Source organism: Mixophyes fleayi, chromosome 4 (genome assembly GCF_038048845.1).
Source record: "Mixophyes fleayi isolate aMixFle1 chromosome 4, aMixFle1.hap1, whole genome shotgun sequence".
Lineage (NCBI taxonomy): Eukaryota > Metazoa > Chordata > Amphibia > Anura > Limnodynastidae > Mixophyes > Mixophyes fleayi.
The window spans coordinates 48042866-48066048 of record NC_134405.1 but is presented as its reverse complement, the minus strand read 5'-3'; the positions used below and the strand labels follow the sequence as shown (position 1 = coordinate 48066048).

At 46.3% G+C, this 23183-nt stretch overlaps 1 protein-coding gene across 2 annotated transcripts; it reads left to right on the top strand.

The window, feature by feature from the left end:
* Positions 1-673: 673 nt before the first annotated feature.
* TECR (trans-2,3-enoyl-CoA reductase) lies at positions 674-21972 on the top strand. 2 transcript variants are annotated; one of them, XM_075206885.1, is made up of 13 exons: positions 674-778; positions 7396-7446; positions 8281-8332; positions 9633-9677; positions 10159-10262; positions 10818-10933; positions 16320-16425; positions 17980-18052; positions 18535-18578; positions 18674-18731; positions 19593-19681; positions 19795-19840; positions 21624-21972. In XM_075206885.1, exons 1-13 carry the CDS (start codon positions 764-766, stop codon positions 21749-21751), a joined length of 927 nt encoding a protein of 308 aa, XP_075062986.1. In that variant the 5' UTR covers positions 674-763; the 3' UTR covers positions 21752-21972. The 2 variants fall into 2 exon arrangements, with proteins under 2 accessions (XP_075062986.1, XP_075062985.1); XM_075206884.1 differs by lacking the exon at positions 674-778 and having other exon boundaries at positions 6761-7446.
* The last annotated feature ends 1211 nt before the right edge of the window (positions 21973-23183 follow it).

Below are 23183 nucleotides of genomic sequence, written 5' to 3'. Positions count from 1 at the left end.
TAGGAAGTGGGGCACTTCCTAGTGAAGTGGGCAGAATTCGGGAGATTGCCACACTCGCCCGGGAGACTCTCACAAAATGCGGGAGTCTCCCGGACATTCCGGGAGAGTTGGCAAGTATGATATATATATATATATATATATATATTATAAACAAAAGTGTAACACTTTTGAAAATATAAAAATAAACAGGAAAGCCCTCTACTGTTGTTGATGCTTTATCTACTGTCATTTTTTTTTACACATTTAGCTATGGCATAATGAATACCAATAATAAATGCTAGCTGTCAGCAATTTTTATCATTGTCAGTACAGTCAGTAAAAACCTATTTTCCAGGATTGGTCGCCCTGGTTCCTACGCGACCCCATAGCCACCGCCCGCAAGTGTCACACACCCAGCCCCCTCCATGGTATTAGCGCCACAAATAGCATGTGACAGTTGACCGTCACCGCCCCCTCCCCAAGCCTCTTGGCTGGAGGTCGGCAAGAACCTGATCCGTCGCCACCATTGGCTGTGTCGCCATCAATCAAGCAGGTCATCCCACTATTCCCGCCCACTGCACCTTACTCTGATTCCACCTATACAAAGCCGCACGCGCTCTAATTGGCTATTTTTGCGGTGGCACCGCCCACCCGCCACGGGCTCGTGAAGCTGATTGGGGTACCCGCAGGCCGTCACCCTGTCAATCATTTGACCCCGCTCCTTGCTTGGAGTTCAAGCAGGTAGCGACAAACTGTGTATTGTGCTGCAGCGTCCGGCGGGACCATGAAACACTATGAGGTAAGGGGAAAGGGGGAGAGAAAGAGTATGTGAGATGTCAGCGGGGGCCCTAACACCACCTCTATAGATCGTGCTTCAGACGTGGTCTAAATCCGCTGAGCCTGAGAAGAATGAGGGCATTAATACCGAGATATGGGGGCCGCAGAGGGACAAAGTCACTAGGAATGCGAAGTGGTTGAACAGCTGAGAGGTGAGAAGTAGGCAGTACAAAGTAGGGAAGACTGGCAGAGTGATACAAAGTAACTGGCAGCTATAAATAATGTCACAGAGCCATAGACAGACAGGCCTAACATCATCCCATACAGGGACTGCTCTCTGGTTATAGCTCTGCAGTGATCCATGCACATGCAATGTCCCTGGATGCTGGGACTGTCCTCCTCAGTGTAACTCCCAGCATTATAATGTCATCACGCCACTGATATGTACTTAGATCACTCTGAGGGTAAAGTCCTAATGATACCAGTGCTGATATGTTAACCTTTCCACTGACACTAACTGGGTTCACTCTGCTCATTTCCCCCACACTGCTTGTTATACAGGCACACAAACAGTACTCATCTGGGGCTTTAAAAATATTATTCCCTGACCCCTGTAATAGTTGCCTATTCATTCTCCCCGAGCCTGGTGACGACCGTCCCATTCATTCGCCCCCGAGCCTGGTGACGACCGTCCCATTCATTCGCCCCCGAGCCTGGTGACGACCGTCCCATTCATTCGCCCCCGAGCCTGGTGACGACCGTCCCATTCATTCGCCCCCGAGCCTGGTGACGACCGTCCCATTCATTCGCCCCCGAGCCTGGTGACGACCGTCCCATTCATTCGCCCCCGAGCCTGGTGACGACCGTCCCATTCATTCGCCCCCGAGCCTGGTGACGACCGTCCCATTCATTCGCCCCCGAGCCTGGTGACGACCGTCCCATTCATTCGCCCCCGAGCCTGGTGACGACCGTCCCATTCATTCGCCCCCCGAGCCTGGTGACGACCGGCCCATTCATTCGCCCCCCGAGCCTGGTGACGACCGGCCCATTCATTCGCCCCCCGAGCCTGGTGACGACCGGCCCATTCATTCGCCCCCCGAGCCTGGTGACGACCGGCCCATTCATCCGCCCCCGAGCCTGGTGACGACCGGCCCATTCATCCGTCCCCCTGAGCCTGGTGACGACCGTCCCATTCATCCGCCCCCTGAGCCTGGTGACGACCGTCCCATTCATCCGCCCCCTGAGCCTGGTGACGACCGTCCCATTCATCCGCCCCCTGAGCCTGGTGACGACCGTCCCATTCATCCGCCCCCTGAGCCTGGTGACGACCGTCCCATTCATCCGCCCCCTGAGCCTGGTGACGACCGTCCCATTCATCCGCCCCCTGAGCCTGGTGACGACCGTCCCATTCATCCGCCCCCTGAGCCTGGTGACGACCATCCGCCCCGAGCCTGGTGACGACCATCCGCCCCCGAGCCTGGTGACGACCATCCGCCCCCGAGCCTGGTGACGACCATCCGCCCCCGAGCCTGGTGACGACCATCCGCCCCCGAGCCTGGTGACGACCATCCGCCCCCGAGCCTGGTGACGACCATCCGCCCCCGAGCCTGGTGACGACCATCCGCCCCCGAGCCTGGTGACGACCATCCGCCCCCGAGCCTGGTGACGACCATCCGCCCCCGAGCCTGGTGACGACCATCCGCCCCCGAGCCTGGTGACGACCATCCGCCCCCGAGCCTGGTGACGACCATCCGCCCCCGAGCCTGGTGACGACCATCCGCCCCCGAGCCTGGTGACGGCCGGCCCATTCATCCGCCCCCGAGCCTGGTGACGACCATCCGCCCCCGAGCCTGGTGACGACCATCCGCCCCCGAGCCTGGTGACGACCATCCGCCCCCGAGCCTGGTGACGGCCGGCCCATTCATCCGCCCCCGAGCCTGGTGACGGCCGGCCCATTCATCCGCCCCCGAGCCTGGTGACGACCGGCCCATTCATCCGCCCCCGAGCCTGGTGACGACCGGCCCATTCATCCGCCCCCGAGCCTGGTGACGACCGGCCCATTCATCCGCCCCCGAGCCTGGTGACGACCGGCCCATTCATCCACCCCCGAGCCTGGTGACGACCGGCCCATTCATCCGAGCCTGGTGACGACCGGCCCATTCATCCGCCCCCGAGCCTGGTGACGACCGGCCCATTCATCCGCCCCCAAGCCTGGTGACGACCGGCCCATTCATCCGCCCCCGAGCCTGGTGACGACCGTCCCATTCATTCGCCCCTCGAGCCTGGTGACGACCGTCCCATTCATTCGCCCCCGAGCCTGGTGACGACCGTCCCATTCATTCGCCCCCGAGCCTGGTGACGACCTTCCCATTCATCCGCCCCCGAGCCTGGTGACGACCATCCGCCCCGAGCCTGGTGACGACCATCCGCCCCCGAGCCTGGTGACGACCGTCCCATTCATTCGCCCCCGAGCCTGGTGACGACCGTCCCATTCATTCGCCCCCGAGCCTGGTGACGACCGTCCCATTCATTCGCCCCCGAGCCTGGTGACGACCTTCCCATTCATCCGCCCCCGAGCCTGGTGACGACCATCCGCCCCGAGCCTGGTGACGACCATCCGCCCCCGAGCCTGGTGACGACCGGCCCATTCATCCGCCCCCGAGCCTGGTGACGACAGGCCCATTCATCCGCCCCCGAGCCTGGTGACGACTGGGCCATTCATTCGCCCCCGAGCCTGGTGATGCCGGCCCATTCAGTTTCCAACTTTGTAATAGCAGTCTAGTCATACACACCATACAGTTGTTTTTCCTGAAAGGTACAAGAAAAAATCTAGACTTATAAAGGGTTTGACAAAACACAATAAACTTAGAAAAAGTTGGATTTAAGCCTGTTCTCACTCTAAACACTGTAAAAATATAACTTTATATCTAGTTATGGTTAAACTGAATAGTATTATCACATTGTTTTATAAATTGCTGTTATGAGATGAACATTAATTGTTTTTCACTAAAATAAAAACTGAAATACTTACACTTTATTATTTTATTAAATTTGGTGGCAAAAGGAGATTGGAAAATGCCAACAATTTTTCATATTATGTGAGCCTGTGAGGACTGAAATAAATGTTAATGAGATCCACCTTTGCCAAACGTCCTCTCGTATACTCTTCAGCGGTAGCCATCAGTTGTCCAGTAGTCTTGCTGCAACCTTTATTACCTTACTAAACTGAGGCTTCCAAGTTGTTTATGCTTCATTGCTCCTGGTTACGTCCCTGAACCTGAACCAGTTACACTCTCTCTGCAACGCTACAATGACGATTGCGCCAGTGCATTTTGGGATCTGTTTTCTTCTGGTATAATCATTGCAGACAGTGAGATGACCCTCTAACCTACAAGAGTGATAATGTGAAAGTACACAGCGCATGTCAACCATTAGAGATTTGAGGCCAATTTGAAGAGCGCTTGTTTAGTCAAGGTTCAGTTATTTATTTAATTAAAGGTGGAGTTGTGGGTGAGAGCAGGTAACGGGGTACAAACACCCTTAATATTGAGCACTCTCAAACTGTAATCTTTCATATGTCTGTATCAAATAAAGCCTGCAGCTTTGTAGGATAAACAGTTTCAAAATTGTTTGTTGCAGCCAGAGTGATACTGCAATGTATTACTGGCTCAATAAATATATACAATGAGATCAAACTAGAAAGAGGTCATAGTGCTCTTCTGTGTGGCGTAGAAGTAGGCTCCACCGGTCTGACCATTCCTCTGCTTTACCAAAGCAGAGCATAAGATCGGGAACATCCGCCTGGGGGGCTGCAAGTGAAGGCTCGGGGAGGGGGGGGGGGGGTGCATGTGAAAATGCCGGTGATACGGGCCGCTATTGCTAGCCACTGATTTATTAACATGGTGCAAAGAGCAACAATGTGATGTAACTTGTGGACAAAATGGCTGCCTCCATAGAGTGTAGGCAACCGATGCATTTTAATTAACCTATGTTCCTGATAGGATATGTGGGAAACAAGGACCATTAGATATCTCAGAGAAAGTAAATGTCTAGTCGTTATGGATTGTTGTCAACCCTTGTAAATCTATTTTATTAAGTAAAACGTGTAAAAAAAAAAAAATAACATAAAAAAACACATCAACATTTCTCAAAAAAATAAACAGAAGGATCAGAGAAGGCAAGAAAGATATTAATAAATGTATAAGGTCTCAATATCCGTTTGATGCTTCTATATACACTTGAAGTAGTGTCAGAAAGATGTTTTTGTACTGACTTATAATTTTTCATACTGCTAGAATAACATTTTTTTTTTCTGTCTGTAAATTTACCAACGGTCGATAGCTTTGTGGAAGGGGAGCCGTCATGAATTTTTTAAAAATTATATTGATATAAATATGCCTGTGTTCGGTCATTATTTAAGATCATAAACTTTTTTTTTTTTTTATGAAATTTTTTTTTTTTAATTCTGACAACAGTTAGTATTCTAAGCTCAGGTATGTATAGAATAGTCCAGGTTAAATATATTTTGCTGTAATAAAGCTGTTATCGTTTTCAAGTTAATTTTAAGTCAGATTTTATTTTTCTGCCTTCACTGCTGAAAGTATTCGATCAGTCTAATGTTGGATATAAACATATACAGCTGTTAGCTCACTAAATAAATGACATAAACTTATATACTGACAGCAGACGAGCCCTCGGGTGGACAGTCCAGTCATACTCACTATTGACGCTTGTGGTCCTCAGTCAGTCGCCTGTAACATTTTACCTCCCGCTGTTCACTGTAGTTCAGTATGTGGAAGTGTTGTTAACACCTTTGTGACATTACTGCTGTGTAAAAACCCAGCTACTGTCAGTAAAGCAGACCTCCCACGTAGCTTACGCACATATGAAATGTAAGAATCCTCAGGTCTCAAAAGATTACCCACGTCTTGCTGAGTGTCAGTCTGTTAGCCCCACCTTCTAACTCTGCAGAACATCTTTCCAGCCTCCTAGCCAAGTCTGCAGAGCATCACCGCATGAATACTACCATCCTAGGTGTGATGGAATTGCAAACGGCATCCATTAACTTTTGTTGGCCAAAAAGTAGAGCTAATTAACTTATGCCAAGTCCCCATGCATTGTGCAAGACCCTCTCATACCAAATTTTCCCTCCCAACCTGCAGAGTGTTGCTTAACTAAGACTAATAAACACTTTCATCAGACTCTCCACTACCAAGCATGACTTAAATAGCCAAATCTGTAGAAAATCACCCCGGTCTTTCCAATGCTGATATTCCATATTTTAATGTTCTTAGACTGCCCTCCTTCAGTTGTCACAGTTGGACTCTACAGTCAGGTACTGCCACCACACTCTGTGGGGTGCTAATCCAATGTGGAACTTGCCCTGGTATTTAAATCCTTCCTGCTAGACACTGCCAGTTAAGGCACAATAGATGGGTAGGTAGAAAATTCACATACAGGACTGCAGGTGTGGAGGGGTTAACAGGTCACCTATTAGGGTTGATTAACCCTAATCCAATCATTTCTACATACTCACTGTGTCTCTCTGGTGTGGCATGGTTTGTGAATGCTGTCTCTTTCCCGAGTGTCTCTTTTTAGGTTGCAATGCAATGTATGCACACTTCCTCATGTTCTCAGGGGTCGTGCCTCTGTCGTGTGGGGTAAGGCAGTGTGGGGAGCAGCCTATATTTAGGCTGCTGGGACGTAGCCCAGATATTTGCTGAGATCAATGAATACCAAGAGACAGCCTCAGAGCTGTAAAGAGACCTCCGCAGATAGTGGGAGGGCTGAAGAAGAAGGGTACAGGCGTCAGGAGGACATAAACAGGAATGACAGCAGGAGAATGGGAGAAGATAGGTGACAGAGTGATAAATATTCGTGATGGGGGCAGAGGGCAGGAGATGCTGGCTGAGGTTCCAGCGAGTGTCAGTGTGTGTATCTAACGGGAAGTGCAGAAACTGACAGATGTGAAATAGCCTAGTGAGTGATAAATATAGAAATCTGTTTCATATTACATCTGGACAGCCTGGGAGAGTGAGACTTCCAGGGGGAGCATTAGATACATTTGGGGGAAAGTGGAAGAGAGAAACTGTGTGTGAGCTAATGTTTGAATGCTGTGCTTACTGAGAGAGGATTTTAGGGCTTCAAGTGAAAAAGAGGGACTCTATGTAAGGACCTACTTAGGAAGACCAAGAGTGACACATTAACCAAGGCGAGTGATGTACTACAATTTTACACCTGTCGCAGAGACTGCTTCCTAAGAGAGAGAGATCTGTGTGGAAAGACAAAGCATGAGACTGCTGAGGGAGCAAAAAAGATCGCTGAGATAGTAATAGATCCCTGGATAGAAGACGATCCTGAGACGGTGAGGAAATAGAAAGCGAGGCACATTGCAACATAGAGGGAACAGCGAGAGGTTGTGTGAGAGAGCATTGGGCTGTCATTGTGACAAAATAGGGAGAGAGAGGTTATTTAATTTTGTCAAGAACATCTGGTGAGACAGCCATGGATATGAACTCTGTGGTCTCAGAAATAAGACGGCCCAAGGGCCAAAGTGATGGCCCAGGGAGCGCCAAACGTGCCTCTGGCAAAAGTTCAAAGAAAAAAACTCCTGCTAAACGTGCTACTGTTTATTTTGAGGTGGAGATCCTTGATGCCAAGACACGGGAGAAGCTCTGCTTCCTGGACAAGGTAAGGAGCCGCATTGTGCATGTGAGGTACTGCTGATGCCGTGTTAGTTTGGGAGGCACTGGCGGACATCAGGTGGGGAGGCACTGGAGAGGGCGGACTCCAGTGAGGAGAAGATTGTGGGCGGGGTCTATGGAATCTAGGCTATAATGTGAAGTGAGACTGCTACATGTATATTATAAAATGGGACCTGTTCAGGATTTGAACATAAAGAGCGGACACGAGTTCACAAATTATTAATATGTTTGAAAAGATTTTAAAAATTGCGGCTAGGATATCACGTTTAAGCAACTACATCAGTTGTTAATGTTTTAGTTTTGTAATCGTACGCTAACATGGGTTAGACCTTGTATAACAGACCAGGCGCGATATGTTGTGGCAGATATATTACAGGACAGGGTCCAGGATATACATTACAGGAATGCTTCATGGGTATCTGTTTTAGAATGTCGTATTTAGGAGCCAGCATGCAAGTTGTGGTAAACAGATCTGAACTAAACAAAGTTCCAGGATTCCTGGTTCCAGTGAAATCGGTCATTGAGTTTGTTCATTCAAAATGAAAACAGGCCTTGTGGAAAAGTTTTCCAAACATTCAACACTTTATATGCAGCCAAATGCAAGTTATACTGTTGCCTGCAGTGTCCTGCAATACGTTTACTGAAGGGAGCTTTCAACATTTTGTTATACCTATATTCCTGTGTTTTAGGGTGAGTGGTCCTTTAACACTGTAGACTGCTGCATTGTACAGAGCAGGTTGGAGGTTTGGTACAGACTTACTGTACATAAATAATACATAGGTTCCTTTTGACTTATACTGTTATTTGCCTTGTTTTCTAGGTGGAGCCCAATGCTACTATTGTAGACATAAAGAACATGTTCACCAGATCCCGTAGGTATTTCGGTGTAGGAAGGGTACCACTAATCCCTGGGTAGCAGTATCCCTTCAGTGACCTATTAAAGAATTGGACTAATTAACAGTTGTTAATCTCATTCAATGAATAGCAGAGAGACTGTACTATTCCATCTCGCCACCTGTTTGATTAATCACATGTAAAATATGCTTATTCTGCAGCTGCCCTCCATGTGTTGTAAAGTGGGGATTAGCGACACCACCCAAGACTGTATGATCTTGTTAGTGCTCCCCCTTATCCGCCTGTCCGTGTCCACAGACATGCACCCATCAGTGTCTGTGCAGTTCTTGTCTTGAAGGGCAGTAAAGCGAGACACAGGAAGGGGCAATCAGGCCCGGTGCTCCCATTAGGCAAGGTTAGGCAATTGCCTAGGGCGCCGGGCTCTGCAGGGCGCCTCAAAATTAAAAAAAAAAAAGGAAATCCACGGGGAGGAGAGGAGGGAAGGGGCTATTGAATCTTACCTGCATGAAGCTGCTCCTCTCTGCTCTGTCTTCTCCCCTCCGCTCACTGACAGTGACAGGCCGTGATGATGTCATCATCATGGCCCGACAGTGTCTGTGAGTGGAGGGGAGGAGACAGAGCAGAGAGGAGCAGCTTCATGCAGGTAGGTTAAAGAAAGACATGGGGAGGGGAGGGGAGCTGAGGGGAGGGAAGCGCAGCGGCGATTTTTAAAGGGGGGGGCGGCGATTTTTACACTGTGCCTAGGGCGCCAAGGACCCTAGCACCGGCGCTGGGGGGCAATAGATCTTTTAGCTCTTTGTAGCTGGTTCGTCATACTTTGCATTGATGGTATCTAGCTAAAAAAAATATCTAATTTTTACTGTCTTGTTAGACTGCTATGAGTAACAAATGGCATGAGGATGGGGGTTTGCACAACTCCTTACTTACACCTACTCTCATTGGCTCTCAGTGCTTGCGAGGCTCTACCAATCACTTATTTGTACCGAGGACCCCTACTGGTGACGTGGTGTGATGCTGTGGTTGCACTGAGGATGAAGGTCGGTCAGGTATGCTAAAATGATAACCAGCTCCTGATCGAACAAGGTTGTGGCCATCCTATCAGGAGTGCTGTAGTGTTACGCAAAGTCCTCCGCAGAAGTCCTTGGTGCAAATTAAGTGAGCACTGGGGTTACTAGAGGATTTACAGATTTTGGGCAGGATGAAGTTGCTCAACTGCTGCTCACAAAGTTTAAAATCCACTTCTTTAGCATGATTGTGAGTAATCTGTGCTGTCTCTGCCTCGCTCTGAGATTTGCTTCTGCTGTCTGCCTGTTTCAGATCCTGAGTGGTATCCTGCCCGCCAGTCATTACGCCTGGATCCTAGTAAGTAGTTTCACATGTCTGTCTCGGTGGGCTGTATGTATAAACTTGGCAATAAAGAGCAGTAAGGTTTGGTGACCTTTTTTGAGCAAATTGAGTTCTGCGATGGAACTATCTGTTTTGCGGAGCTGACGTTCCGGATATACAATTCTTTTTCTATTTATTTGTTTATTTCTGCTTGACTTCTGCTTTTGTTCCGTACTTTAGCTGCAAAATAACATTTTGTGGTGTAGTTGGAGTAGTAATAAGACCATATTTCACCGCTCAAACAGGCAAAATGTGGAAAATCTTGCTGATTTAACCGAGAGTGAGGTATTGGTGGGTCTATATGCTCTAACCTTCTTTTCCATTCCCCTGGTTCTAGGCATCTTACCCCAGTGAATTTGCTTCATACGGTGTTGTGTTGCTTGCTTATGTTTATGTTTGACGTGTGCTGTGCTTGTTTAAACTGTAATCACGTGTGACCTGTTGCTGTGTATCACAGAGGGAAAGTCACTCAAAGATGAGGACATTCTGCAGAATTTGCCAGTGGGAACCACAGCAACTCTGTACTTCAGAGACTTGGGAGCACAAATCAGCTGGGTCACAGTGAGTATATACACTGCGCGTTGTAATCCGTTTATGATATTCCTCTATAGAAGTGGATAGCTGTGTGTATACACCTATCTTTATAGGATGGGTGGGGGTGAAGTTGTCAGTATAACGGAGGGCAACTAGTGTGCAGTTGTTGCATATATACAGAATGGAGGGCAGTTTGTTTACATGGATGAATATCTGTGCAGTTATGCTTGTCCTGGCACAGCTAGACAGACTAATGAGAGCAGGATGCCAACCACACTCGTAGTGCCAGGCGTGCATTGTACATCAAAGTGAAGGCCAAGTGTCCTCTTCAGTGTAGTTCATACCGCTGAACAAGTGTCTGCAAATCTGGGCAGTTGGCTGTGTCAGCGAAAATGTCAGCTCATGTTCTGTAGCAGTGTGGATCGGCTGCCCCTTGCAGCTCTAAGACTGTTAATACACATTTTTCTGCAACCTGTGAGGGTCCAGTGGAGAAGGGATTCATTATTTTATGACCAATGCATCAGCTCTGCCTGTAGGTCCAAGTCATGCTGAGTTCTGTAACCCGTCCTTGTGTGTCTACAGGTATTCCTCACTGAGTACGCTGGGCCTCTTCTCATCTACTTGCTCTTCTACTTCCGTGTCCCCTTTATTTATGGTCCCAAATATGACTTCATCACAAGCCGGCACTCTGTGGTCCAGTGAGTATTCATGTCAGTGTGTGTGTTATAGACTTCTATTTGTTAAATTGTGTACAGTCATGGCCAAGAGTTTTGAGAATGACACAAGTATTGGTTTTCACAAGGTTTGTTGCTTCAGTTTTTTTAGACCTTTTTATCAGATGCTGCTATGGTATATTGAAGTAAAATTGCAAACATTTCATAAGTGTCAATTACATTAAGTTTATGCAAAGAGTCAATATTTGCAGTGTTGACCCTTCTTTTTGAAGACCTCTGCAACACACCCTGACATGCTCTCAATCAACTTCTGGGCCACACCCAAAATTTAGATGTTTTGATCCCGAGCCACTTGGTTATCACTTTTGCCTTATGGCAAGGTGCTCCATCGTGCTGGAAAAGGCATTGTTCATCACCAAAACTGTTCTTGGATGGTTGGGAGAAGTTGCTTTTGGAGGATGTTTTGGTACCATTCCTTATTCATGGCTTTGTTCTTAGGCAAAATTGTGAGTGAGCCCACTCCCTTGGCTGAGAAGGAACCCCACACATGAATGGTCTCAGGATGTTTTACTGTTGGCATGACACAGGACTGATGGTAGCGCTCCCCTTCCCTCTCCAGACAAGCATTTCTCCAGATGCCCCAAACAATCTGAAAGGGGGATTCATTAGAGAAAATGACTTTACCTCAGTCCTCGGCAGTACAATCCCTGTACTTTTTGCAGAATATCAGTCTGCCCCTGATGTTTTTCCTGGAGAGAAGTGGCTTCTTTGCTGGCCTTATTGACACCAGGCCATGCTCCAAAAGTCTTCGCCTCACTGTACATGCAGATGCACTCACACCTGTCTGCTGCCATTTCTGAGCAAGATCTGCACTGGTTGTGCTCCGATTCTGCAGCTGAATCAATTTAAGGAGACGGTCCTGGCGCCTTCACAATTTTTGAACCTCTCTCCTTGAAGTTCTTGATGATCCGATAAATGGTTGATTTGGGTGCAATCTTTGGGTGCAAACCCCATTTCTGTCTCCCTTTGCTGCCCTCACCTCTGTGTTAATTACCCTTGCCCCTTCTATTATTCCCCGTCCATCCCTGTCCCTCACCATGCCACCCCGCTCCTTTCCTATACCCATCCTCTCCCCCAGCCCCCTTCTCTCGCCCATCTCTCGCTGCCCCACCCCTCACCCTCCCCCTAACTCTATCAACCCTGACAATCTCATCCGCATCTCCCCTCTTCCCTCCCTCCCCTTCTCATGTGCCCTCTGGAACTCCAGGTCCATCCGTAACAAACTGGCCTCCATCCATGACCTCTTCATCTCCAACTCTCTAAATCTTCTTGCCATCACTGAAACCTGGCTTACTTCTTCTGACACTACCTCACCTGCCGCCCTCTCCTATGGGGGCCTCTCCTTCACCCACTCCACCAGACCGGATGAGCGTCCAGGAGGTGTAGTGGGTCTCCTCTTTTCCCCCAACTGCACTTTTCGGGTCCTTCCCACTTTACCTTCCCTCTCCTTCTCTTCCTTTGAAGTACACTCCATCCGGCTCTTCTCCCCCATCCACCTCGTGTGTCTCCGTCATCTACCGTCCCCCAGGCCCCTCCTCCCTTTTCCTTGACAACTTCGTTCATGGCTTCCCCACTACCTTTCCTCTGACCTTCCCTCCATCATACTTGGTGACTTTAATATTCCTATTGACAACTGTTCTGACCCCGCCACCATCAAACTTCTCGCCCTCTCCTCCTCTCTAGGCCTCACTCAGTGGACCTCTTCCCCCACCTACTGTCCTGGTCACTCCCTTGACCTTGTCTTCTCTCACCTCTGTGATCTCTCTGACTTCTCCAACTCTCCCTTCCCACTCTCTGACCACCATCTCCTCTCCTTCACTCTGTCCTCCTCCCCTGCTCCTGCCTCGCCCAAAGCCACCCACACCAGGCACAACCTTGACGCTATTGACCATACCTCCTTGTCCTCTCTTGAAACTCTCCTATAACCCCTTCCCTCCCTGGTCTGTCCTGACCAGGCGTCCTCCCTCTACAATCTCTCCCTCTCTACTGCCCTGGACGCTGTCGCCCCGGCCTCTACTGTCAGCAGACGCCGCGTTATTCCCCAGCCCTGGCACTCAAAACTCACCCGCTTCCTCCAAAAGTGCTCTCGCACTGCTGAACGCCTCTGGAGAAAATCTCGTTCCCTGGCCGACTTCCTTCACTTTAAATTCATCCTCTCTTCTTTCTGCTCCGCCCTCTCCCTCACCAAACAATCCTTCTTTAAGCCCCTCATTTCTTCTCAGTCCTCCAATCCCCGCCGCCTCTTTGCCACCTTCAACTCCCTACTCTCCCCCCCCCCCACCCCCTTCTGTCCCGTCTTCCCTGTCCGCTTCTGACTTTGCCACCTTTTTCTCTTCCAAAATTGAGGCCATCAGACTGAACATCTCCGCCTCCCTCTTCGCTTCACCTCCCACCAACACCCAACTCTGGTGCTCCTTCGGCCCTACAACAGGTGAAGAAGTTCGCTCTCTCATTCTTTCCTCTCCACCCTCTACCTGCCCTCTCACCTCCTTTGCTCTCTTTCTCCCACTGCCTGCTCTTACCTCGCACACCTTTTCAACCTATCACTCTCCTCTGGTGTAGTACCCCTCTCATTTAAACATGCTCTCATCTCTCCTATCCTCAAGAAACCCAATCTCGACCCCACATCTCTTGCCAACTATCGCCCTATCTCTCTTCTCCCCTATGCCTCTAAATTACTTGAGCGAATTGTCTGCAGCCGCCTAACCAGGCATCTCTCGGACAATTCCCTCCTTGACCCTCTCCAATCCGGCTACCGCCTCCTCCACTCTACCGAAACTGCCCTGGCCAAGGTAACTAATCTCCTATCGGCCAAATCCAAGGGTCATTTCTCCCTACTCATCCTCCTTGACCTTTCCGCAGCCTTTGACACCGTGGATCACCCCCTCCTGCTGCAAACTCTTCTCTCTCTCGGCCTCTCTGGTTCTGTCCACGCCTGGTTCACCTCATACCTCGCTAACCGCTCCTTCTCTGTATCCATGTCTGGTTCTTCCTCCTCCCCCTACCCTCTCGCTGTAGGAGTCCCACAGGTCTCCGTTCTCGGCCCTCTACTCTTTTCGCTCTATACTTCCTCCCTTGGTGCTCTCATCTCATCCTTTGGCCTTCAGTATCACCTTTATGCTGATGACATTCAACTTTACATCTCTTCACCTGATCTTTCCTCCACCCTCCTCGCTCAGGTATCTGACTGCCTCTCCGCCATCTCCTCCTGGATGTCGGAGCGCTTTCTCAAAATCAACATTTCCAAAACTGAACTCATTGTCTTTCCTCCTCCCAGCCTCCCATCCCACCATGACCTCTCCATTGCCGTTAACAACAGCACCATCTCCTCTGTCACCCAACTCCGCTGCTTGGGTGTCACCCTTGACTCCTCTCTCTCTTTTGCCCCCCACATTCATTCTCTTGCCAAAGCCTGTCGCTTCCAACTACGCAACATCGCCCGCATCCGTCCCTTTCTCTCTCAGGAGGCCACCAAAACCATCATACACTCACTCATCATCTCCCACCTGGATTACTGCAACCTCCTCCTCACCGGCCTCCCCCACTCCCGTCTCTCCCCCCTCCGCTCTATACTCAATGCGGCTGCAAGACTCATCTACCTCTCACGCCACTCCTCCTCTGCCTCCCCTCTCTGCCTTGCCCTACACTGGCTCCCCTTCCCCTACAGAATTCTTTTCAAACTCCTCACCACCACTTACAAGGCTCTCTCCCACTCTACTGCCCCTTATATCTCTAACCTCCTCTCCATTCACACTCCCACCCGCTCCCTGCGCTCGGCCAATGACCGCCGCCTCTCCTCCACTCTGATCACCTCTTCCCATTCCAGAATCCAGGACTTTTCCCGTGCAGCCCCCCTTCTCTGGAATGACCTCCCTTGCTCCATCCGCCTCTCTCCTACTCTGTGCTCCTTCAAACGTGCACTCAAAACTCACCTCTTTCTCAAAGCCTACCAACAATCCACTTAACCCCCATCTCCTCCACTCATTCTCCCCTCTCTCCCATTCCCTCAACTGGCTCCTCTTGTGCCTGGTCTGTTTAACCCTCCCTTAGGATGTAAGCTCGCTTGAGCAGGGTCCTCTTCCCTCCTGTCTCCTTACCTATTCTTCTGCTCCGTGTCTATTGCATCTGCCTGCCTGGAGTTTCTGAAGTATTGGTACTTTTGTTTATTGTTCTGTACTGTTATACCCTGTATAGTCTACTATTTGTACTATGTGCGGCGCTGAGGAAACCTTGTGGCGCCTAACAAATAAATGATGATAATAATAATAATCTTACTAGCAGCAATATCACTGCCTGTGAAGCCCTTTTTGTGCAAAGCAATGATGACTGCACGTGTTTCCTTGCATTAACCATGGTTAATGGAGGACGAACAATGACTTCAAGCACCACCCTCCTTTTAAAGCATCCAGTCTATTATTCTAACTCAATCAGCATGACAGAGTAATCTCCAGCCTTGTCCTCGTCAATGTTTTTACCTGTGTTAACGAGTCAATCACTGACCTCATGTCAGCTGGTCCTTTTGTGGCAGGGCTGAAATGCAGTGGAAATGTTGTTTTTGGGATACAGTTCATTGTCATGGCAAAGAGGGACTTTGAAATTAATTGCAATTCATCTGATCACTCTTCATGACATTCTGGAGTATATGCAAATTGCCATCATAAAAACTGAGGCAGCAGACTTTGTAAAAAATAATATTTGTGTTATTCTCAAAACTTTTGGCCATGACCGTATTTGCATTCAGGAATGCCTAAATAAGAACCAGGTGGCCACCTTTCTACTGTAACCTGTCTGCACTGTTATTAATGTACTTTCTGTGCTTACATTGCCTCTATAACATTGTACCGTTTATTATATACAATATTTCCCTTCTTAAGGTGAACTTTGACTAGGGGCCTTATTGTTTTTAATCTTCATCGCCTGCTGGTCTGAGATGTCCTCTGTGTTGATGTGGTCAGTGATAGAACAATCTGTAATCAGATCATAGGATTGTTCATGGAGATGCTTTCTGAATTTCTAGCGGGCAGTTACCAATCCACTCATGTGATTATGTGAGTGAGGAGTGGAATAGAGTCAAGCAAGAAGCCACAGGAAGAGAGTTGGATAGTGGAAGGAGTAGTGTACAGAGTAGTGATGTAAAGCTCATATCAAATTGTACAGGAAATCTGTATTTTATGTAAAGGTGCATTTGACTCCAAAGTTCATAAACAAAATTGTTGTGTATAGTATCTATTACTGCATGGCTTGTATCTTTCACAATAATGTGTATTTATACATATTGCAGTTGGATTCACCCTATTATGTGCGTGTGTACATGTATGTTACATATATATTATATTTTTATATATTACAGCCTGGCCTGTATCTGTCACTCGTTCCATTACATTAAACGTCTCCTGGAGACTCTCTTTGTACATCGTTTCTCCCATGGCACAATGCCTTTCAGGAATATTTTCAAGGTAAATGCCCCATTGTGTTAAATAACTGTATGCTAGGCCAACAAGCACAGTGAACAGCTTACTAAAGATCCATTAGGTGATATGTTGTCTATACCAGAAAGATAGGGAATTGGGAAGGGTAGTACGATGGGCAAATTCTGGGTGAGACAGTAGGCTGACCATAGGAGATGGTGTTATGAAGCTGGGTCATAGGACTATGGAAACTGTTTAACCAACAGAAGCAGACACTTGGGCGCACATAAATGGGTAAAATGACCAAGGTACACTCCCAGTAGTAATCCACACCAAGCGGCCCTGGAGGCACATGCTGGTTTAAGCGTTAGGGAATTCCGATGTTTCACAACCATGGTGAAGCACCTACAGATTAAACACAGTGTTCTACCACAACAGACCACACATGAACTGGTCACATGTATGCTGCCAGTAAATTAAGTCAATAATGAAACACCAGTGGGGCAAATGATTGAAAAATAATTACTTCTAGTTTAAAAAAATAAATAAATAAATAAATCACTCAAAAGGAGAACTGAATAATCCGGGTGATGTGGGATTTGGTGGAAATACTCGCCTATAGACAATATTGGGGAGGGCATGGAGACGTTGGATGTAACAAATGAAGGGGAATAAAATGCAATCATATAGTCAATGCTCCATGGGTATCTGAACACCCAGCAGCCAATGGGCACTAAGGACACCACCAGAGGGTGGAGTAAAATAGTTTCCACATTAGGAATAATGTCTCATGACGTCCAAAGGGGCCATACAGCCGTGTGTCTGCACACCCAGCCAAGCTGGTTTCATAAACACAGCCAGAATGGGGAGTAACCCACCCCCAAAGGAGCACCTGTAAAATGGTATACATGTGGGGCAGCACAGTGGCTTAGTGGTTAGCACTTCTGCCTCATAGCACTGGGTTCATGAGTTCAATTCCCGACCATGCCCTTATCTGTGTGGAGTTTGTATGTTCTCCTCGTGTTTGCTGTTTGCGTGGGTTTCCTCCGGGTACTCTGGTTTCCTCCCACATTCCAGAAACATACTTGTAGGTTAATTGGCTATCAAAATTGACCCTAGTCTGTGTGTGTCTGTGTGTGTGTGTGTGTGTCTGTGTCTGTGTGTGTGTGTATGTTAGGGGATTTAGATTGTAAGCTCCAATGGGGCAGGGACTGATGTGAATGAGTTCTCTGTACAGCGCTGCGGAATCAGTGGCGCTATATAAATAAATGATGATGATGTGTGCAACCCACAGCTAGCGAGACTGGTATCACATCAGAGACCATCCCCAAAGACACCAATAGTACAAAGCAATGCAGTGCACAATGGTGTTTTCTATAAGCCACACACGTATGAGAACACCCCAAGTGTTTTGTAGTGTATATACTTCTCATTTAAGGACACTTTTAGCCACCCTCTGTAAAAAAAAAAACTAAAATGCAAATATACTGTAAAACTGGGTCCTTTGCGGAATGGGTAGTGCCCATGTCCTACTGAAAAGTTGCCGGGAAAAAAAAAGTTGCAAAATGTTTTATATTTTAATGTCTGTGCTGTGTGTTGCAGAACTGTATGTATTACTGGGGATTTGCAGCCTGGATGGCTTACTACATAAATCACCCGCTGTATACACCACCAGGTAAGTGTCACTACATGTCTGCGTCTCCTTTGTCAGCAAGGCTCGTAAGAGAACATGGAGACAGACTGGGTGGAAGCGCAGTTTAATAAGTTGTGAGCCACACACTGCCATGTCCCACTTTCATAACATCATTCAATTGGGACACGTAGAAACTGAATTAATATGAAAATGTTTTATAAGATTCACAAGTAGATATCTACAATTGTATTTGGCTTTTTTTTTTATTGAGTGACTTTTAACTATTTTTATTTAGCTGTATACAGTCTAAAGTATAATTATTGCCTCCTCAAGCTGTAGGGACCATTTTCTGGGTTGAACCAATATTCATAGTGTACAGCATGCCTCAAATTCATGTAGAATATTCCACATGTATATTGCATTGGGTCATTCACTGATTAGTAAAGAATGCTGTGTACATTGTGTGCGGAGATGCGTGTTTGACCCGTGTAGACCATAACCATGGTGTTTCCTATCTTCACCAGTGTTTGGAGAGGAACAAGTGAAGATGGCAGTTGCTGTATTCCTGGTCAGTGATTTACTCTTCTCAATACTGTCAATTCATTATTCTAGCCTGGTGTATGTATAATACACTAATGTATCTGGTATTTTTTGCTTGATCAGTTCTGTCAGCTGGGGAACTTCTCCATACACATTGCTCTGAGGAATCTGCGGCCAGCCGGTGAGTCCTAGTTTACCGAGTCGGAACAAGGTACTCGGGATATGGACAGTCAAGTGTTTTGTTTTTACTTCTCTCTACCTCATACTACAGTTATTCCCAACCAGTGTATGGTGAAATGTTGGTGTTATAGGAGAAATATCTTAAAATAAGTTTAAATGATGCAGGAGGAATTATAAGTGAACTATATTTTTGTGTAATAGATTAAGCGAATATTGTCTTTATAATTTACTTGTGTATAATTTTGCTTGTGTTCTATTTTTATTTCACAATATACTAATAGTAAAACATGTTAATAAACAGGCGTAAGTGTTGTGTGTCCCAATATTAGAAAGGTTGGGAATCGCTGTCTTCCGAGATATCGGGGAGAGTACTGATGTGGAGCGGCTGTCTGCCAGTATATGGGGAACAGCATTAATGTGCTAGAGCTGCCAACCCATCCTACCTTATTCCGTTATCATTTTCAGTCTAACCCCATGGCCGTTTCCTGGTATGAGGACAAGTCTTTGTGATGAATGGGATCCAATATAATAGTTATTATGCCTACAGCGCCCTGTGCTGGGAAGTAGGTGTATTATCCAATGAGCTTTGTCTCTGAGAAACCAGACCGGACAATAGGTAGAGTGCAGGGTCCTCTGTTGCCTCTGCTTTGGCACGATACATTTGATAGGTTTGAGTCTATGAACGTGTATGTGTGATACATGTAGTCATTCACATCCGAACGCCACAATGTTCTCTGGGTGGGGATATTAATAACTGCACAGCTAAATGTAGAACATTTTAGTATGTGTGAGATCCTTCTCAACTTGTAAGTTTTCTTGTAACTCCATTTTCGTTACACCCCATCTTTATTTCTATTTCAAGGCTCAAAAACACGGAAGATTCCTTTCCCAACACGTAACCCGTTCACATGGCTATTCCTATTGGTGTCCTGCCCTAATTACACCTATGAGGTAAGAGGCTGTGTGTGAGAGGTTAATTACCAGCACCATGCATGGAGCCAGGGCTTATTCATACATGTAACATACAGTCTCTGACGTTTAATTTCTCTGTCTCTGTGTCTCAGGTTGGCTCTTGGATTGGATTTGCCATTATGACCCAGTGTCTTCCTGGTGAGTATCCAGTATATTTTTCCTGTCCTCTGACTTTTGTCTACGTTTCCAATGTTCTGTTACTTGAAGATGTTAGTTGATGGCGCTTTAGGGCTCATTTACTAAACATTGCATTTAGGTGTTTAATCTGCACTATACCATAGCAACCAATCAGACGCTTGCTTTCATTGTGCAATGTGCACTGCATCGATCAAAAGCTAATGAGAAGCACTGTGGTCAGCGTTGAGTTTCATTCCGACCAGAGTCCTATCTGTGTGGAGTTGGTATGTTCTCCCTGTGTTTGCATAGGTTTCCTCCCATACTTTAAAGACATACTGGTAGGTTAACTGGCTGCTAATGAAATTAACTGTAGTGTGGTTTGGCTTGGGGGAGTTGATATCATAAAAAGAATATTTATAGTTTGGTTTTCTTTCTGGTTTTTTTCGTTTACGTTTAAAAGTTAGATTAATCTAAGGCACTAAAATTTTACCAGATGTGATCTTTGGATAATAAAACTAAATATGCTTTTGCCAATAAAATGTGTTAAAGAGAAGACCTGGATCTTATGACCAGAATGCCTGGGCCACCACTCAGCTCATCCCAGTTGTACTTGGGGGACAGGAGTGGGGTATAACCTCCCAAAATTGCTGCCACTTGTAAATAGCCAGACCCCGGAGAAGACCTATATCATATAAATATGATCTTTGGGATTGGCTGTACATAAGACATGGGGCTAGGTTTACTAAAGGGTGGGTTGGTGAAACCGGCAGTTTTCCGGGTGGATTTTGAATCCGCCGGATTTTGCCCAAACAGCCATTAAAACGTCCAGAATTGTCATTTTTAAAACCACCACTTTACAAATCGCCATCCTAATTTTAACAATGATGAACATACAAACCACCGGAAACTAAGCTGTGGTTTGCAAAACCGCCACGAGACCGGCATCCAAATGGCCAAAATAAAAGAGGTAGTTGTGAGTGGCGAGATTGCTCAAGCTGCTGCTGTTTGAGCTACTTTGTCATTCAAAACATGAGCGAGCACCATTGACATTTATATTATTTGGACAATCATTATAACTTACGAGAAAAATCTATATTTTTTTTTTTATTTTTTTTTTAAGGGGACACTGTTATAGCATTATATTATGGGGGAAATGTGAATATATAATATTAACTGATTGTTAATGGATATTGCATAGTGCCCGAATAATATAATAATTAAATAATTTTGTTCCCTTAATATAATGAGGGAATTCCCCCCCTCCCCCCATAAGTTAATATTAAATTCATTTAACATGTTTGAGCTATCAAGCCATTCAGGAGCTGGTATTAAAACTGTCCTGTCTGTTGGATGGCGGTTTTGATGGCGTCTTGGACTAAACTGCCGGCGGTTTAGCTTGTTCAATCTGCCACACATCGCCATCCATTGTAAGTCGCAGCCTCAAACTGCCCTATAGTAAATGCGGTGGTTTGGACCTCTAAACCGCCAGCGATGTGTGACCAAACTTTATTCTTAGTAAATCTAGTCCATGGTGTCTGATTGGATTCCGCCTCGGTTGTTTTTCACATGCTGCTTTTTGAAGTGAAGGGGTGGCCCAGGGAGGCATTTATGAAAGCTGTTCCACAGCGAACTATGAAGAATAATTGGTTGTTTTAGTTTCCTAAACTATCAAATGACCGGTAGAATCTGATTGGTTGCTATGGGCCATGGTACATTTTTATGAACCAGTGAAAGTTTTTCCATAAATGTCCCTTGTTTCATTGCCCTGTAATTTTCTTTCATTTATTGCCTTCCTCTTCCTTAGTTGCCCTTTTCTCCTTGGTTGGATTCATCCAAATGACGATTTGGGCCAAAGGAAAACATCGCAGCTACCTGAAGGAGTTCAGGGACTACCCGCCTCTGCGTTCACCCATCGTCCCATTCATCTTGTGATCTCTGCCTCCCTAGTCCTTGATCTTCACAGCCCTGACCTCTAACCTCCCACCTCTGCACTGAGCTGAAAGGCCCTGCACTGTAGTCAGCAGTCCCGTCTTATCTTGGACTGTCCCTGGAATAATCAGTCTCATTTTGATGTTTCAATGAATTTTATTGGTTGAACTTGTCAATGCTGGTTTGGTACTAATAAACCAGGGGCATATTATTTGATTGTAAAATCTCATTGAGTTAACTTTAAATAAAGGATTGTACATTTAATGCAACGGTCACCTACACAGTGGCCATATTGTGGAATGAACCAGTATTCATGAGAATTGAGCCTAGGAACCAGGGCCTCAATGTTACTGTTGGGTTCTAGACAATAGGCTACTTTCTCATGAATCTTGGTTCCACTCACAAAATAGCTTCCACCCCTCATGGTTGAGAGGGGTCAGCATGTATCGTAATTATCCTCTATGGTACTCTGTCAGACTTATGCCATAGTGTAGTGATTATGATTCCTGCCACCTCCCTTCTTTAAAGAACAGAAGAGGGGCGGACACTCTTATTTGCTCAGCCTAGACTGAACGAGCCTGCTCGGTTGTCCAGTCAAAGATGGACTCTCTGCTGCCCTAGGACAGCTGAAAATCCTGCAGAATGAGGGGGGAGGGACTTATCGATATAGATAGATCGAGAGATAGATAGAGATATATATATATATAAAATTAAAAAGCATTTGGAGGATTTTCTGGTCTATTAACTTCTTACTGGTATTTTATTCTTAGTCTTTTTTAAAGAAAATAGTCCTCACCTGTCCCTCACTTGCGTGTGTATTTGTTTATACATCTAGAAACAACATAGTTTGGCCAAATTATGTAAGTTGCGTTTTGACATATGCTTTAAGTAACAGATTATGCTCATTTAAACATAGACAAGTAAAGAAGTGTTAGTAAAGTATACTGACTCCTAGCTCTAACATACCACACATAAATAACTCTTTAGAATAGGCTGGTAGCTAATACATTAAGCAACATGAGCTTACAAAAAAGGAAGAAATCCGTCGGTGCCTAATGTTACCTGTGTCTTATAATCGCATTTTATTTTTAGTTATAGGTGTTTTTGTCATATGCTTTTCTTTTTTTTTTCTTGCATAATTTTTCATCTCTAAACGAGGAGGTACATATAGCAAATGACCAGTAAACATTAAACAAACCTAGGAACTTACACAACCTGAATATATTAGAGAGGGAAAACAATTTTCTTTTATTATTTTTGTGTCTAGTAGAAGACATCAGCTTTCACTGTCATCTCGTGCAATGCTGTTTGTCATTATTAGGGTGCGTTGATCAGAGACTTTGCTACACTCTTCTAGCTGTCGGTAGTATAAATATGATTCATAAACCTTATAACTCTGTGACGGTATGGAAGTGTTTATAGAGTCTTGTTGGTT

Bases quoted from the DNA above. Each gene is read 5' to 3' on its own strand.
- TECR (XM_075206884.1), top strand. From the start codon at position 7,261: ATGGATATGAACTCTGTGGTCTCAGAAATAAGACGGCCCAAGGGCCAA. The intron at 18,732-19,592 runs GTGAGTCCTAGT...TTCTATTTCAAG, and splicing joins GAGGAATCTGCGGCCAGCCG to GCTCAAAAACACGGAAGATT. The intron at 19,682-19,794 runs GTAAGAGGCTGT...TCTGTGTCTCAG, and splicing joins GCCCTAATTACACCTATGAG to GTTGGCTCTTGGATTGGATT.